The sequence below is a fragment of the Medicago truncatula genome, chromosome 3 (assembly GCF_003473485.1).
Source record: "Medicago truncatula cultivar Jemalong A17 chromosome 3, MtrunA17r5.0-ANR, whole genome shotgun sequence".
NCBI lineage: Eukaryota > Viridiplantae > Streptophyta > Magnoliopsida > Fabales > Fabaceae > Medicago > Medicago truncatula.
This window is the reverse complement of record NC_053044.1, coordinates 56,306,098-56,321,319: the sequence shown is the minus strand read 5'-3', so window position 1 is coordinate 56,321,319 and position 15,222 is coordinate 56,306,098. Positions and strand designations below refer to the sequence as shown.

Sequence of the window (15,222 nt, the reverse complement as noted above, 5' to 3'; positions counted from 1 at the left end):
TAATTTCAATTTTAGTCTTGTAAAAATATTTCACACCAATTCGTGCCTCTTCCCTTTGTTTTTTTTTAGGGAAATTCGGTAAAATGTTGGATTAAGAGAAAAAGTTTATATCTTTTAATTAATCTAATTGTCTAAAGCCGTCCACCGTAAAATCGAGGTTGTAGTGTATCCTGAAGATGACTATCAAAAACCAACTTTACACTAGCCAGTGTGAGTGTGTGACACACATCACTTCACAATCACATGTTGTACAAACCGGTAAAGAACCTCTACCTCCATTAGACCCTCCCCCACCCTTCCTCATGACCTCTCGCAGTCCCCTCCCCCTCCCTTCTTTCTCCTATGAACACCATGGATTTACCAAAGCACAAATTTTAACATCAATCAAATGTCACTTGGTAAATGTATATATTTTTTTTGTGCCTATGCAAGAAAGTATATATGTGATTGATCTTAAAAATAAATATCTCACTTGCAGGAAAATTTATGGGGAAATACATGGGTGCCGTTGGCTTCTAGTGTCATTGGTATCTTTCAAATAAGTAGAATGCCACTTATGAACATGTCAAAATTTACTTTCATAAACTAGTTCAAAGACTTAAATAAGTGCTTAGTTCATAAGATTTCAAATAATTTGTAAATAAGCTATCACATACACACCCTAATACATCATACTAATATCATGTTCTTGGAGGATACAATTCCCACAGTGCCACAGTTGTGTCGGCTGATGCAGAGGCCATAAGTTTACAATCAGACGAAAAATTTACCGCATTGCACTACAAGATAGACAAGGCAGACAAAAAACATATCAATTAAATTAATAAATTATCGGATAAGAATGTCGACTTCATGCCATATAATGATGTATTGTTTTAAACATTCAAACTACATCAGATATTATTGAAAACATTGACTTACCGTGGCATGATGATACTTAAGTACAGCTAAGGCGTTTCCTTTGCGGTAATTATATATCCTTATTCTGCCAATAAGGTGACAGACAGGTATTAAACAGCGGGATTTGTACCAACGAACATAATCAAAGTATTGCATTTAAAAGATAAAACACATACTACATAATGTAGGAGAAAAAAAAAAAAAGAAGGGTATATATCCAGCTTTGTGCGAAGTGGGGCAGAGGATGTTAAAGTCGTTTTTAATGTATCTAATGCAGTTAAAACTAAAGGAAGTTCTTCAAAAGATAGCAGCTCATATGTCAGTTGTTTGTCATAAATTGGATGATTCATGTCAATAATACTGAGGTTCATGCCAAGAACATTAACAGCAACTAAGTATGGATCATCAAGAAATGTGGTGGTGGTGGTGGTGGTTAAACTGTTAGTGTTAAATCGTTTAAAAACCTGTGGTCCCAGCCAGCAGTTGCAGCAATTTTGCCATCAGGCCGAATTGAGGTGCCTGAGATACCAGGTCGCTCCAATGTGATTTCTTTATTGACCACACATGTACCCTAAGGTAAAAAAGATACACAGATATGAAAAGGTATAAATAAGCAGTTAAAAAAAACGTAGCAAGTATTGAGTAGCAGACTGAAAAATCATCATAAATTAGAAAATAATCAAGACTCTAAAGATACAATTAAGCAAGCTTGCATTTCTTGTTATGCAACCTGCCACTTAGTAGCTACTCTGGTATTAGACATACGAACTCACTACTGCAATGGCAAATCAATACATGATTCAAGATGTGTTTATAATACCTTAGTTTACTTAATAAATCTTGATCTCTGTTTATTTACACAAATTTTGAACATTTGAACGGAGAAAACAGCCTGTTATCATTATGGGTAAACACTCCAGCGAAAGCTTCCTTTTGTTATTCAGATTAATGGCTTTCACCTCGAGTATTCTTGAAGTGGTATCAAAGTTTTGTCTTACAATAGTGAACTGAACATCAACTATTCATCTTTATGTATGAAGTCAATGACCAGTTAGATCGACTCCAATTATATCGAGCCTTCAACTGTAATTATACAAAATATATTTTATATTGATGAATATATTATCTTTTTAGAGGTATACCATTTTAATCCATCTAAGAAAAAAAATCCAAATAAATAAGACAACCAGAGAGAGAAAGAGTCATATAAAGATAGATAAACTAAGTTTGACTAATGAAATAAGGACAGCGAAGATTATATCCATTACTAGAAGCAGCATAGTTTTATTCCAAGGAGGAATACAGATAAAAAATATAGGATCAGATGTTCAATTAGAAGAAGAGAGTAAAAATAAATGATGTTACCGAAGAATGATCCAAGCTGTACATCACAATCCTCTCATCTGCAGCTCCCGAGATGCCCCCTTTGCAAGACCCGTCAATACCAATGCTCAGAACTACAAAATAATCAGCTATTCACTAAATACTTATTTTGAAACTAATGAGTAATCTAAGGATGATGATGACTGATGTGGATACCTGGCTCAGAATGGAATTTCACAGAACTTACTGGAACTCCAGGATTCCGTACATCCCACCAAAGCATAGTTCCATCTTCATATCTACAACAATCAAAAAAGGATATGAGAAGATAGTCAATAATTCAACCTAATAAACATATTTATATTACAAATTAGGTCAAGTACTACTATTATTAGTACAAGCTCGAACCAAATACCCTACCTGACAACATTAAATTAATAAAGATATTCTAAAATAACTTAAAGATATTTTTTTATGTCCCCTAACACTTCCCCTTAGTTTGAAGGTGAAGCTCTTGTTACAGTTAGCAAACCCAAAAGCATAAAACAAAGAACACCAGCCCTTCTTGCCATAACTTAGGCAACAAACTTTCCCTGAATCAGAAAAACTTCAACTCAATACAGAACTCAGCAACCTTCATCAGAAAAAAGAGAAGAAAGTGACCCCCATTTTTAAGACGAAGCCATTTTAGATCAGCAATGTCAAAGAAGAGAAACTACAAAGAGAAATTGGGAGTGTGTTTGATCCCAAATCAGTGACATCATAGGTCACACCTTTCTGGCTAGCTGAAACCATAAGAAACTAGGATGGCTCGTGCTTCCTGGACCTGCAACACCCTTGGTTACACCTTTCTAGTTGTATGATACTCCTAATTGCTAGAAACACACTTGGTCAAAACACCCATCACTATGCATATAAGAGGAGGAAAGAATAAGCAAACACAGCCCAGGACACCCTTTGGCATGAACAAGAAAGGATGGATGAATAGCTTGAATACCAAATTTGATAGCCACAACGTGGCAATTATAGAAATAAATGAGGGAAGAATCAACAGTATATTTAATAGTCATGAATAGCTCATGGCCATAGAATGCACCAGAGTAGAGCACACCAAAGCCTAAAACTCCCTGGAAATGAAAAAACCTTTCATGCTGTACCATTAACACAAAACAGGACCCAAATTTCCATTAAAAATATTTAAGCTCCTTGCAAAGCAAAACCTTACCAGTCCAAGTTGCTAAATTTTCAGCCCAGGGGTGACTCAGACCACAAACTCTAACCAATTTTTTCAGCATCCACAGTAGATACTTCCAGACAGACCACATCAAAATAATCCATATGGACCAAATCAATGCCTTAATCTTCCAAAGGCCACAAACATAGTGCCAAATTCATAGTGCTCAATACTAGAAATGCAATTCCCACACACCATACTATCCTTTCAAATCCAATGTTAGGCTCAGTTTTATGAGAAAACAGGCTACAGGGGAAGCTCAAAGTTAGCTGACTAATGAATGGTCCAAACCAGGCCCAGAATTTGGAAGGTTTATAATAGAAGAAATGAAAAATGACAGAATGTGGCTTCGGCCTATTGTTTCATAAGTTTGATTTATAGCAGCTGCACAGTGTATTTAGGTTTCATCTGCAGGTTCAAATTTTGCTACTAATGGAATCTGACAGTTATTACTTACTACCTCGTCCCTATATATAAAGATCCTCTTGAGATTTTTCCTTCTCCCTTTTTATAAGATTCTTTTCAAAATTTTAACTGCATTAATTATTTCATTACCTGCATTCCTCTAACTATGTTTCATATTTTTCTACAGCATGTAACAAATACTATGATGGGAACATAAACCAATTATCTCTCTTGAAGAGTACCGTTGTAAAACAATACTCAATAAATTTTATACTACGGCCAACTATCTCAATTCTTGTGATTTAGTCAACAAAGTTCTACATTTAGGGACGAAGATGGTATTAGATTGGCAGTTACAGATTTAATTGTAACCTGCCCAATAAATAACCAGAGTCATGTAATAATCAGTTCTGAGGCTACTCTTCAAAACTCAGCAGTATCAAACACCAGATTCTATGACGTTCTCTGTTCAGTTTTCTTCCATTTTCTGTCATGTTTACACACTTTTTCAGTACATCAAATTCTAATACACCATAGACCACCAAGACACGACATACTTAAATCTAATACATATGTAGGTATGGAAAGCGAGAGTATAAGTTGAGACGAAGAGAGGCATGAATCTTGACTATCCATATAAGGTTGTGTAGTTATAGCTTCTATCACTTCCCATGTTATCACTTTGAAAGCCCTCTATATACATGTATAGCAACATTCCTAAATGAAGTATGTTCAAGACTTTTCTCACTATTTTCAATTTTTAAATAATTTTCATTGTTCTATGCTCTAATTTGACTCTTCTCAAAGTTATTTAAAATACAATGGTTTTTGTTTATTGAATAGTGTATTTTAAGTGTCATGCCATATTTGAGTGTAAACTAAGTGACCAAACACCAAACCGTGTTTAGCAAGTGTCCAAGCTGATGAAAAATAATATTTAAATCAGACAAACGGGGAGGAATGTCTGGCATACATGTCATACAGATGTTGGTTTCACAAGTGTGTCCAACATTCCACACCTTCATAAGGAGGATTGTTTGTATTGTGCTTAAGGCGTGAGCGCCCTTAAATCAAATCTATCCATTCTATTATGCCTTTTTTCTTTTTCTCTCTGATTTTTTTTTTTCGAAGGTCTCAAACTCAGCTTGAAAGAGAGGGATTAAATAAGACAAAAGACTAGAGCTAATAAGACACGATTGAGTTTCATGACAGCCCAAGGGAGAAAGATAAAAATTTTGAAAAAATGAGAAAAGAAAATGTAATATTAATTAATATACTACACTAACTCAATACTTCTATTTATTTTGGTAACTAGGTAAAATATTGGTATTATTAGCACAATCGCAACTCCTTAACAACAGAACAAATAACATAAACAATAAAAACACCAATCTACATGAATTTAATGATGTCATATTGCTCGACCGCACACGCTCGCACAAATACATACATGTTAATATACACACACACACACAGTAAGACGGCCACAGGATCATGTTAAAGATTGGAATGCCGAGTTTGGGGGGTTGGGATCTTGAAAGAAATCGAGAGGGAGCCATATAGGAGAGTTTGGGGACTGGGTATCAAATATGGGTCCCACCAATATCATATGTGTGACTATCTCCAATGGGGCCCTTCATTTCTTTTGAGAAATGGAGAGGATATTGACCCAAGTTTAGGACTTTTTAAGCGATCATGCAACCCCCTAAGTAACTTCAAATATTGGTATGCCTAAATGTGATGAGAAGACATATCTTGACCAATCTATGTCACTTAGATCGTCTACATTAGAAGTTTACACATGTTAAGAAAACAAACTGACACTTCATACTTAACCCAATGATCAAGATTTACCCCTTTCACTGATAATGCAGCATGTCTTCAATGTGTATTTGCGGGTGAGTGACAAAGAGATGGAGAGATCAAAACTATACCCAGCCATGACATTTAAAAATCCTTGTGATTCAGATGGTACACACAATTGAAGTGCCATGCACATGCCTGACAAGAAATGATTGCATTAGTTTTTTAGAGAGAAAATATAACCATGAAAAGAATGGGAAATCCAGTCAAGGTTTAGCTATTAATTATAATGTTTAGAAGCAGAAAAAAGATGTAAAAAGTGCATTAACATGAAAAGAATGCAAACATCAATTAAAGGTTTGAGGTTGTTCTGTAAGTTTCTCAAGCAACAATTCAAGTGAGAACAGTCAACTTAAAAGATAGAGTCAGTATCTCTCACACGCAGAGATGCACATGCACATATATACATGCATACATGGGTGTGTGAAAGCACTGTGGAACCTGAGGAATGAGAATTTGAAAAAAATAATGGCAGAAAGTTGAATAACAAATCATTTAGAAACAAGCCTCTACCTTTGCTGCTAACACTTGAAGAGTTACTACCAATACTTGAAGGGAGACGTGCAAATCTTTCAGCTGACTTGAGATCCCAAATTTCAACCTTTAACAATGATAGAACTGGTGAGCTTGGGGTCCACAGTTTACAAAGATGAAGATAATGTATCAATAAAAAAACATACCTACCTCAGAAGAGTTCTCCCCCGACAAAGCCACATATGATAGCCCTTAATTGTACATAATATCGTTAACAAAAAAGGTGGTTTTGTCAAAATCTCTTGTAAAACAAAGCATGTAAAAACATTTGAAGAATATAAAAGGAAACAACATAGAAAGACAAAATTAGGAATTTGGTCCATTTTGGTACCATCTCCAAAAAGCAATAGCAGGCCTCCAAAAATAAGCGAGAAGACTCAGAGAGTCTTGTCCAAAAATAAATTAAACAAAAAATATTCACATATATCAATCCAGACTTGCAAAAGTGTACCACGTCTAAGAATTTTGTGATTATATCAACCCATATTCTTTGATGTGTAAAAGAAAAATGACAACAGTGGCAGCATTGTTCAAATTCTTCCTTAAAAGCTCAAATACAGCTAATCCTAAAATTTACTGATTTACTGCTGGTACTGTTAGCAATAAATTTTCCAGAAATAGACATGCTTATGCTCAGAAAGCAACTGTGGTTGTGAATTGAAAAAACAACACTAATTAGACCATAAAGTTCTATTGTTCCACATATTTGCAGCTAAAGCAACAGTATCAAATTTGCTATTTTAATGTTAGTATTGAAATCCTCACAATTCAATGAATGTCATGTTATTCTAATATGGTAAAAAGTAGCAGGAACTCTGAATTCAAATATCAGGGATGGCAAAACAACCGTGACACGTTTCAAAAGTTCTTAAAACACCAATTGTTGACTAGAACTCACAAACCTTCAGAGCTTTCAGAACAACTTTGATTGGTATGAACCTCTTCTGTTTCAAGGCAATCTTTTGATGCTTCCCCTGCTTTTGAACCGGTACTCTGATTCTTAGCCAAGGAAAATTTACAAAAGTGGTAACTGTTTGTCTTGATTGTAACGGATGGAATCCTGGCAATGGCGGATGTAGATCAGAAGAGAGTAAGATGATAATTAATATTTGAGTAGCTTGCATCACAGAATACACTGTCCTTTTAAATCTAAAAGAGCATGAGATTTAGGGCTTGTTTGGATTGCCTTAATTTTTAGCTTATGCAAATAAATAAACTTTTATCAAAAAACAACTTCTGAAGTTACAATTTTCGTTAGTGAGAATTTATGAATTAACATAAAAGCTTATTTATTTGCCTAAACAATTTTTCATAAGCTCAAAAATAAATAAATCCAAACGGGCCCATATTCATAAAGTTGAAGAAGCAAATACAGGGACATACCTGGACAAACCAGTATCATCAAAATCCCAAACTTTCACAGTTCCATCTCTACCCTGGCTATACATACATGCATACAGGATAAAATTAAATTGGAATAGAGCTAAAATATCATGCAGAAAGAAGGGAGATTAGGAAGAAAAAATATATTATGTACCTGACAAATTTATTAGTCCCAAGTGAAGAACTACTGGCAAGAGCAAGAATCCCATGTGCAGCACTATGTAACCTTGAGTTTAAAAATAATATCACAGTTAATGTATGTATGTATGTATATAGAATTAAGAGTAGTAGAGGTGGTAAATAGTACCATGCTGATGAAAGAGTTTGACGGCGAAATGTATCCCAAATTCGCAGTTCACCGTCAGCGGAACTGCAGACAGAAAAGAAGAGTATGAAGCAAGGAAGGTATTATGATGATTGAAAAAATGAAATTGAGAAGAAGTAAATATCCACCCACCCGGAGAATAAGATAGGCTTAGAGGGATGAAAACAAATATCAGTGACGGAAGCACGGTGGCCACGTAGAACTGCCACAGGATCAGGTGCGGCTCTTTTGCTCATTCTTCTCAGATTATTTCACTGCGGGTTTTGATTGATAGTAACTGTAACTCGCTCCCTCGTCCTTTAATTTAAAGGTAGTGCACTGACAGTGTAAGTCAAACATTACACTACCAACCAATCAAATTTTAAGATTCTGCCACGTCATTAATAATATCATATAAATTTAATAAAACCATAATAAACTATCTGCCTTCTCTGTTTATATTCTTTCTTCCTCGAATTCTATGCCCTCCCTCACTCACTGATTTTTTTAGCTCAATTCTCACCTAACTGGTAATTTCACCTTCTTCTTCGGTTGCACATAAACTGTTTGATTAAATGAATGTTTATGTATGTAGTTTGTTTCTTTTGATTATAATGCAAGTTTTGACCTTTTGGACTACTTGCTGCTACAGATTTCTCTGCTGCACATTCAGTGGCAGAGCCAGACAAAAAAGTTTGGGGTGGCTGCTATTAAAAAAACTTGTGGAAAAAACGGGAAAAAATACAAAGAGGTGCCGCCTAAATACGTAACACCAATTCACCGAGAAAACCCAAAACCAACAATGGCATCAAACATGAGGCCGAAGTATATACTAGCACAGAGCAAGCATACCCCTGCCTCACTCCCGACATTAAATATACTGCAACATTAAGCTACAACCGCATAGCTATCTTCTTGCTCCAATTTATCTAACATTACATAAAAATATTCACAATTTCAAACAACCATCAAATATACTGCATTTTAACTGCATATCATTTGTATCTTTAAAGCATTTACAAAAAGCAGAGCAAAGATGCAGAGACACTCTTATAAATACTAAAAAAAATATTCACAAACTTGAGTCATCATCCATTCCACTCCATTGGCTTTCAATTTGGAGCAGTTTAAGATGTAAAAAGTTTAGTCCTACATCAATAATACTATATTTCACATAAAATTAATCAGTAGATTCCTCCAAGAATTTACCACAAAGACTTAACCAAGTAATTTCATTAGAAAGTGAAACCATCACTAGGCTATGATTAAAACTATGATTAACAAAAAAATCTTTGTAAAGAGAGTAAAGGTTATGCAATTATGAATTTATCAATTAACAAAGGACAGTAAATATGGTTACGACCAAAGGGGCAAAGAACAACAGTCAACAGGTTTAACAATTAGAGTTGACAATCAACTAAAGAACATGTAATCATCAAATCATAATCATAATTGAAGGAAATTACATTCAATTTCACATTACCTTACAAGTTACAACAATTAGGGTTTGTGGAGAGAGATGGAGATAGCTTTCTAAACTGAAGAAGGAGGAGAGTAATCGCGGCGGCGGTGATGGATGGAGAAGGAGGAGAGTGATCGCGGCTCACCGGCGGTGGTGGATCAATTTGCTTTGGTTGGGAGAAGAAAAGGATAGCGTTTCTCACTTCTCAGATGAAAGAGAAACAGGAAGAGGAAATGAGACTGAATAGGAAATATTAGTACTATTGAAGGATATTTTTGTAATTTCTAGTATATAAAAAATGTTTTTTTTTTTTTAGGATGGGGTGGCGGTGGCTCCCCCTTGCCAACCCCCAGTTCCGCCACTGTGCACATTAGGGTTCTTCACCATGAATATGGACTGTTTCAAGAAGGACATTGGTGAACTCATAGCTCAATTCACTCAGGTATTGTTCAAATTTATCACCCGTGCTTTCCTCATTCTGTTCATTTTTTGTGTCAATATAATTACTGAAAGAGCTTATTTCAGTAACTTAATTAACTTTCTTTTCTTTTAGGTGTTCCAGTTTGGTTTGGTTTGATTCAAAACCATTTTTCAACCAGTCCTACTTGTTTCCTATTATTTGGTTATTAACAATCAATTTTTGTTGTTCAATTTTGGTTAATGACAGGATGAGTCGAAAACTTTGGCTGATATGAAGAGAGTATGGATTTCTAAGAAATTTTCCTACATTTATGAAGCTTGTCCTTCTACCAAGTTGGCCTTCATTATGCAATCTCTGTATGCTCATTGTATAGGTACATGTTTACCTGGGCTATGCAGTTCTGATCTTAACTAATTTTATATCTAAAAATAGTATAAAAATGCAAGCTTGAGCTCTGAATTTCCCCCCCGGTAATTTGGGTGTTGAATTGCTTTATTTTGTGCTGAAAAGCATTTGTAAAAGTTAAAGCATTAACACAAACAAATTAAAAATCACAATGTATTAGTGAAAGTTCAGCAGTATTCGACAATTCTGTCATATTGTAGAGGTTTTACTTCTAGCCTTTACCTTTTATTTCAATGTAGAAACTCCTTTATATTCACATGCAGGTTATATGGTTAGCAATGTTTCTTTATCACAGAGATTGGGTGGCCTGTATTGCCTCTACTGTCTTTACGAGACTCAACCATTCAAACCTCCTTTTAAGGTCTATATATCCCTTGGTATGGGAATTTTTTACTCGAAATCTTGAATCATAATCACATTTAACTGTTACTGTAATTTCTTAAGGGTCATACAATTATGCTTGTTGGAAGGAATGGATTAGTTAATTTTCTCATAACATAAGCTTTAATTATGGTTTTTTTATTGACTCAATTGAGCTGTATAAAGCTACACGTGTATGTTTCTATTTTCTGTTTGTGGTTTCATAGGTTCACTAATTTTATCTCTGATTTAGTATTTTAATCAACATGTGTCCAATGAAAATATGTCTGCATACATGTATTGAATATATTTTTTATAGTTAATCAATTAAGCATCGAGAGGGAATCTAGAGAGAGAGATGGGGGGGGGGGAATGGGCTGTCGAGGAGGGCGGCTTCGGGAAACAAAGGCCGTGGTGGTTATTTTCACAACCTTGAAAAAATCACTACTTCCTTCTTCTTTACTAACTTCCCGGGTTATTTCAATATCTCGGATCTGTGGAAGGATTTCGGGAGGTTTGGCAAGGTGGGTGAGGTGTTTGTTCCTCGAAAGATCGGTCGTTGGGGGGGGGTTCAGTTTAAGGAGGTTTCTAATGTTGCTGATTTGGAGAGGAGGTCTGGGTGGGAAAGAGGAGACTGAGAGTGAACAAGGCTAGCTTTGGTAGAAAGAAGAAGATTATTCAAGGGGATAACGGGATTCAGGGGAAACAGTTGGTGTGTGGGATTGGTGCTAAGGTGTTGGAGGGGAAAACCTTCAAATCTGCTTTAACTAAGGTGCAGGATCAGAACCTGTATGAGGATAGTGAGCAAAGGTGTGTGGAGGTGGTTCCGACGGAAACAAGATTGAAGGTGCTGGAGAAGTGCTTTGTGGCTGAGCTTTCATATCACAGGGAGGCAAAGTCAGTGCAAAATAGCTTAGTGATGGAAGGGATTAAGAATGTTAGGGTGACAACTATGGGTGATAATCTGGTGCTACTGCAAGTGGAGGATCCGGTGCGATTCGAACTAGATAGGAAGGAACATGGGCAGTGGTGGTCAGTTGTGTTTAAGGATATTAAGAGATGGTCTCCACAATTGGTGGCTAGTAGAAGAAGGGTTTGGCTGAAAGTGTATGGAATTTCTATGCACATGTGGGAGGAAGGCTTCTTCAAGCAGATATGATCTTTTTTTGGGGAGTTTATGGACTTTGACGAGGATACGGTTACGTTGCACAGCTGTATGTCAAGGATTCTGGTTCGCACGGCAAGGCTGGGGATTATCAATGAATTTCTCAAAATAAATGTGATGGGGGCGGTTTTTGGCCTATGGGTGGTGGAGGAAGGGGTGGCCCTGAAGATTAATTTAACAGCAGCATCGGTGGGACCAGGATGGGAAGAGGCGTCGTCGGCATCTTCTCACGGCGGAGATATGTTTCAACATGACAAGGTGTTTTCGGAGGATGGGGGTGACGAAAGTCCTAGTCCCGTGGACTCTATTCGGCTAGGTGTGGCATGTGGTAATACCAGGCTAGAAGTGGAGTTAATGTTGAAGAGACAAAAGGATATACAAGGTGAAGCTTTTGGAGAATGTCAGAATATAGTGACCCCACTGGGGGAAAGTTTTTCAAATGATCTAATGGGTATATGACATGTGGCAAAGGAGGGGACAATGGATGACGTGACGTTTGGGAGAGCGGATCAGGATGAGGCTTTAGCAGAGAAGGGGTCAGGAATTGGGGAGGGGAACGTGGAGGCTGTGGAGGGGTCAGAGGAGAGAAATAAGCGGCTGGGGACAGGTGAAGGGGAGAGTCAACGGGAGGATGTAGGTGGCCCACAGGTTCCTTATTTAAATGATTTAACTGTTGGTAGTCAGGTGAGTGGGGTGAAAGGAGTAAAAGGAGATGATGCGTCATCATAAGATGCAGTTTTTGGCTATCCAAGAGACAAAGATGGAGGTGATTACTCCAAATTTATGTTATAGTTTATGGGGTGATGAGGATTGCGATTGGGAGTACCTCCCATCGGAGGGTAATGGTGGGGTAATATTATTTAATTTAATATGAAAACTTTGAATTTGTCGTAACATAAAGATGATGTGGTTTTATGAGAATGAAATGATTTCGTGAGCTTTAATCATTAAAACTCAAATTTGCATGTTTCTACAGGAGAGTTAAAGAATCTTAGTATCCTTGTTATTGATGCAAAGGCAAATGGTATTGGAGTGGTGCCTACTTCAGTCAAAAGAATGCTGGAAAGAAACACATTCCTTTTTGGCGCTGTCGACTTAGCTGAAAGTTCTGTCACAGAAACAGTAAAGCAACTCCAACAATTAGAGAAGGCATATTCAAGAGGCATATGAAAAGTACATGACCATATTGAACCTTTGAACTTATATTCAATATCCTTCTTTCTTTGTCGTATTGTCATGTTAGTGTTTTAAGCCAACAGCTTATTTGTTTGAACGTGTTCCATTTGGATGACAGGTTGTTTGATAGCACACCAATTGAAAACTATGTCCGCATGAACCTTGTAAGTTTCCGGTTCTTTGTGACTTGCAAAATGATTTATTTGTTAGTCTTTTTCAACTATGGTATTATACAGCCAACTTGACATTAGGAGGATGGAACAAAAACTGAAGTCCAGTAATATGTATTACCATTTATGGGAGTGTTTAGATTAACAACTTAATTGAGCACTATTCAGTAAGAACTTATCATGAGAGCTTGGGGGGGTTGAAGGTTTATTTGTTGGTAACTGAGCTTGATGGGTTTCAAGTCCATGATTTTAGCATACTAATCAGTCTGGGTAGATTTTGATATCTATCTTTTTAGAAACCAATCAGCCTGTCGGTAAATGTATATCGTTAATCTCATACTGTAAATTATCTTTATATTTGTTTGTGATTTATTGTCTCGTAACTTCCTTTCTCCTATTTACATACCAGGGAATGGAAGTAGACCTCAGTTTGCTGAAGAAAATGTCAGCTGAATATGCCGAGGCAAAGAATGTAGCTATTAAAGGTATTTATTCATGTTGTATACTATATCACAGGCACTTGAAAAAGGAACATTTTCTATATCTTGGAAGTGTTTTCTTTTTGTGAAGCCAAGTCTGTGTTTTCCCTGTTATTCACTGCAAATGAGTGTTTTTCTTAATTTGTTCAAGTCCAAACTAATGTTGATTTTTCTGACTTACTAAACTAATCTGAACCTATACAACAATGGAATAAAATTAAATTATCTACTAAATGTAAGTGAAAAAATATGTATTTTGAACGTCTTGTTTTTTATTTGAAGACTAATAAGTCATGTTTATTGAGGTTCGCGGTTCTCCAAATTGAGTTGGTGCAATTTTTCTCTCTTTAATAAATGACAATATGTTAATGTTAATCTCTTACATTTAGAACTCCTGAACTTTTCTTTGAGGCCTATTTTGAATGTTCTATCTAGTTGTTACAATTTGTCCCGTTCATGATACATCAATTTTGAACATTGTCTAAATCAATTGGTGGTCCTTGTCTTTTTTTTTTTAATTAAAGAAGCAAGTAGTATATTGGACGTCCAAAACATAAAGCACATAGCAGAAGACAAGGAATTGATAGGAGTTCTTGTGGAGATGATTTCTGATGATTGGCGCGTCCAGAAACAAACATTTTATAAACAAACAGGATTGGGAGAGACTGACGAATATGAACAGGAGCTGGAGCAATTACTTCTACAGCAGTACTCAGATGACGATTAACATAATTAATACTGAAGACAAACATCTAAGTTCTAGGTTCTTGTGTATGAATTTCGTAATATTAATTTATAGCCTTGTGTAAATTGCATGTCATTTCAAAGAAGGATGTTTTCTTTTAGAAGATTTAAAGTCCTTTGTATTCTTAAAAATATCTCCCTTGAATAATTAACACAATATTTTTTTCTAAAAAAAATAAATCTCACATGCAATCCAAGAGGAAGACATGATTTTATAGCAGGGTAGAAAGATACTCTTCTTGTTTGGCTTATTGCATGTGCAATTGCATAGCCAATGTTTGCATTCTAAAGAAGCTCAAGAAAATTGTTGAAAGAATTAATTACAATTTATAATATGTTAAATACTTGAGCAAAAAAGACGTTTAATATAAAATCCCAGTAATTTGCCTAGCCCAACAAATAAACATGAAACGGTTAGACTTTGTGTTTTAGAGATAGGGAATCAAATGCTACATTGGTTGAAAGCCGCTCCAAACAAATAAAAAATGTCAGTGGAAATTTGAAGAGGTCCCCAAAAATACAAAGCCTAAGGCATTCAATACAAAGGAACAAATGACTAAAACAACCATATATAAAAAAATAAAATCAAAACACGTTAATCTTCTCTCTAAACCTTTGAAATCCTTGGAGAAGGCTAATCCTTCCTTTTCATCAGACTGAAGGTGAACAACCGCAAAAACTTGTTAACTAAAATTCTATAAGTTAAACCTCCATTGACTTGTTATATAAGCTTAATTAACAAAAACTACCAGAACTTCTATTTGATCCGGAACAAATATTTAATATCTTCACCAAACAAAAAGAATTCACTAATAACAAAAGATGAGCATTGACAACTAATAAGATCAATAAAATCCAGTAGTAACGAAGTGATTAATAAAGCATGCTAATGCA

The 15,222-nt window shown here is 35.7% G+C and overlaps 2 protein-coding genes across 8 annotated transcripts; one reads left to right on the top strand and one right to left on the bottom strand.

Moving 5' to 3' along the window:
• Positions 1–447: 447 nt before the first annotated feature.
• Positions 448–9,677, bottom strand: LOC11436126 (protein DECREASED SIZE EXCLUSION LIMIT 1). 6 transcript variants are annotated; one of them, XM_024779351.2, is made up of 14 exons: positions 9,430–9,643; positions 8,100–8,875; positions 7,950–8,012; positions 7,797–7,868; positions 7,643–7,699; positions 7,162–7,319; positions 6,410–6,450; positions 6,239–6,326; positions 5,797–5,863; positions 2,440–2,522; positions 2,266–2,357; positions 1,365–1,471; positions 922–985; positions 448–779 (listed from the first exon to the last, which is right to left on the bottom strand). In XM_024779351.2, the coding sequence occupies exons 2-14, from the start codon at positions 8,201–8,203 to the stop codon at positions 681–683; spliced, it is 1,095 nt and encodes a 364-aa protein (XP_024635119.1). In that variant the 5' UTR covers positions 8,204–8,875; positions 9,430–9,643; the 3' UTR covers positions 448–680. The 6 variants fall into 6 exon arrangements, with proteins under 6 accessions (XP_024635119.1, XP_039688106.1, XP_024635121.1 ...); XM_039832172.1 differs by having other exon boundaries at positions 8,100–8,336; XM_024779353.2 differs by having other exon boundaries at positions 8,100–8,310.
• A 33-nt stretch (positions 9,678–9,710) lies between these two features.
• On the top strand, positions 9,711–14,502 carry LOC11436125 (uncharacterized). 2 transcript variants are annotated; one of them, XM_039832174.1, is made up of 7 exons: positions 9,711–9,850; positions 10,076–10,202; positions 10,498–10,611; positions 12,736–12,881; positions 13,054–13,099; positions 13,515–13,590; positions 14,109–14,502. In XM_039832174.1, exons 1-5 carry the CDS (start codon positions 9,794–9,796, stop codon positions 13,060–13,062), a joined length of 453 nt encoding a protein of 150 aa, XP_039688108.1. In that variant the 5' UTR covers positions 9,711–9,793; the 3' UTR covers positions 13,063–13,099; positions 13,515–13,590; positions 14,109–14,502. The 2 variants fall into 2 exon arrangements, with proteins under 2 accessions (XP_039688108.1, XP_024635124.1); XM_024779356.2 differs by having other exon boundaries at positions 12,736–12,932; positions 14,109–14,434.
• Positions 14,503–15,222: the final 720 nt, after the last annotated feature.

What these genes read in the sequence shown, in the direction of transcription:
- LOC11436126 (XM_024779351.2), bottom strand. Translation starts at nt 8,203, where the DNA reads ATGAGCAAAAGAGCCGCACCTGATCCTGTGGCAGTTCTACGTGGCCAC. An exon ending in CAAACTCTTTCATCAGCATG is followed by an intron (nt 7,869 to 7,949) that starts GTACTATTTACC and finishes TTTAAACTCAAG; the next exon opens with GTTACATAGTGCTGCACATG. An exon ending in TTTTTAAATGTCATGGCTGG is followed by an intron (nt 2,523 to 5,796) that starts GTATAGTTTTGA and finishes TGATTGTTGTAG; the next exon opens with ATATGAAGATGGAACTATGC.
- LOC11436125 (XM_024779356.2), top strand. Translation starts at nt 9,794, where the DNA reads ATGAATATGGACTGTTTCAAGAAGGACATTGGTGAACTCATAGCTCAA. An exon ending in TCATAGCTCAATTCACTCAG is followed by an intron (nt 9,851 to 10,075) that starts GTATTGTTCAAA and finishes GGTTAATGACAG; the next exon opens with GATGAGTCGAAAACTTTGGC. An exon ending in TAAGGTCTATATATCCCTTG is followed by an intron (nt 10,612 to 12,735) that starts GTATGGGAATTT and finishes ATGTTTCTACAG; the next exon opens with GAGAGTTAAAGAATCTTAGT.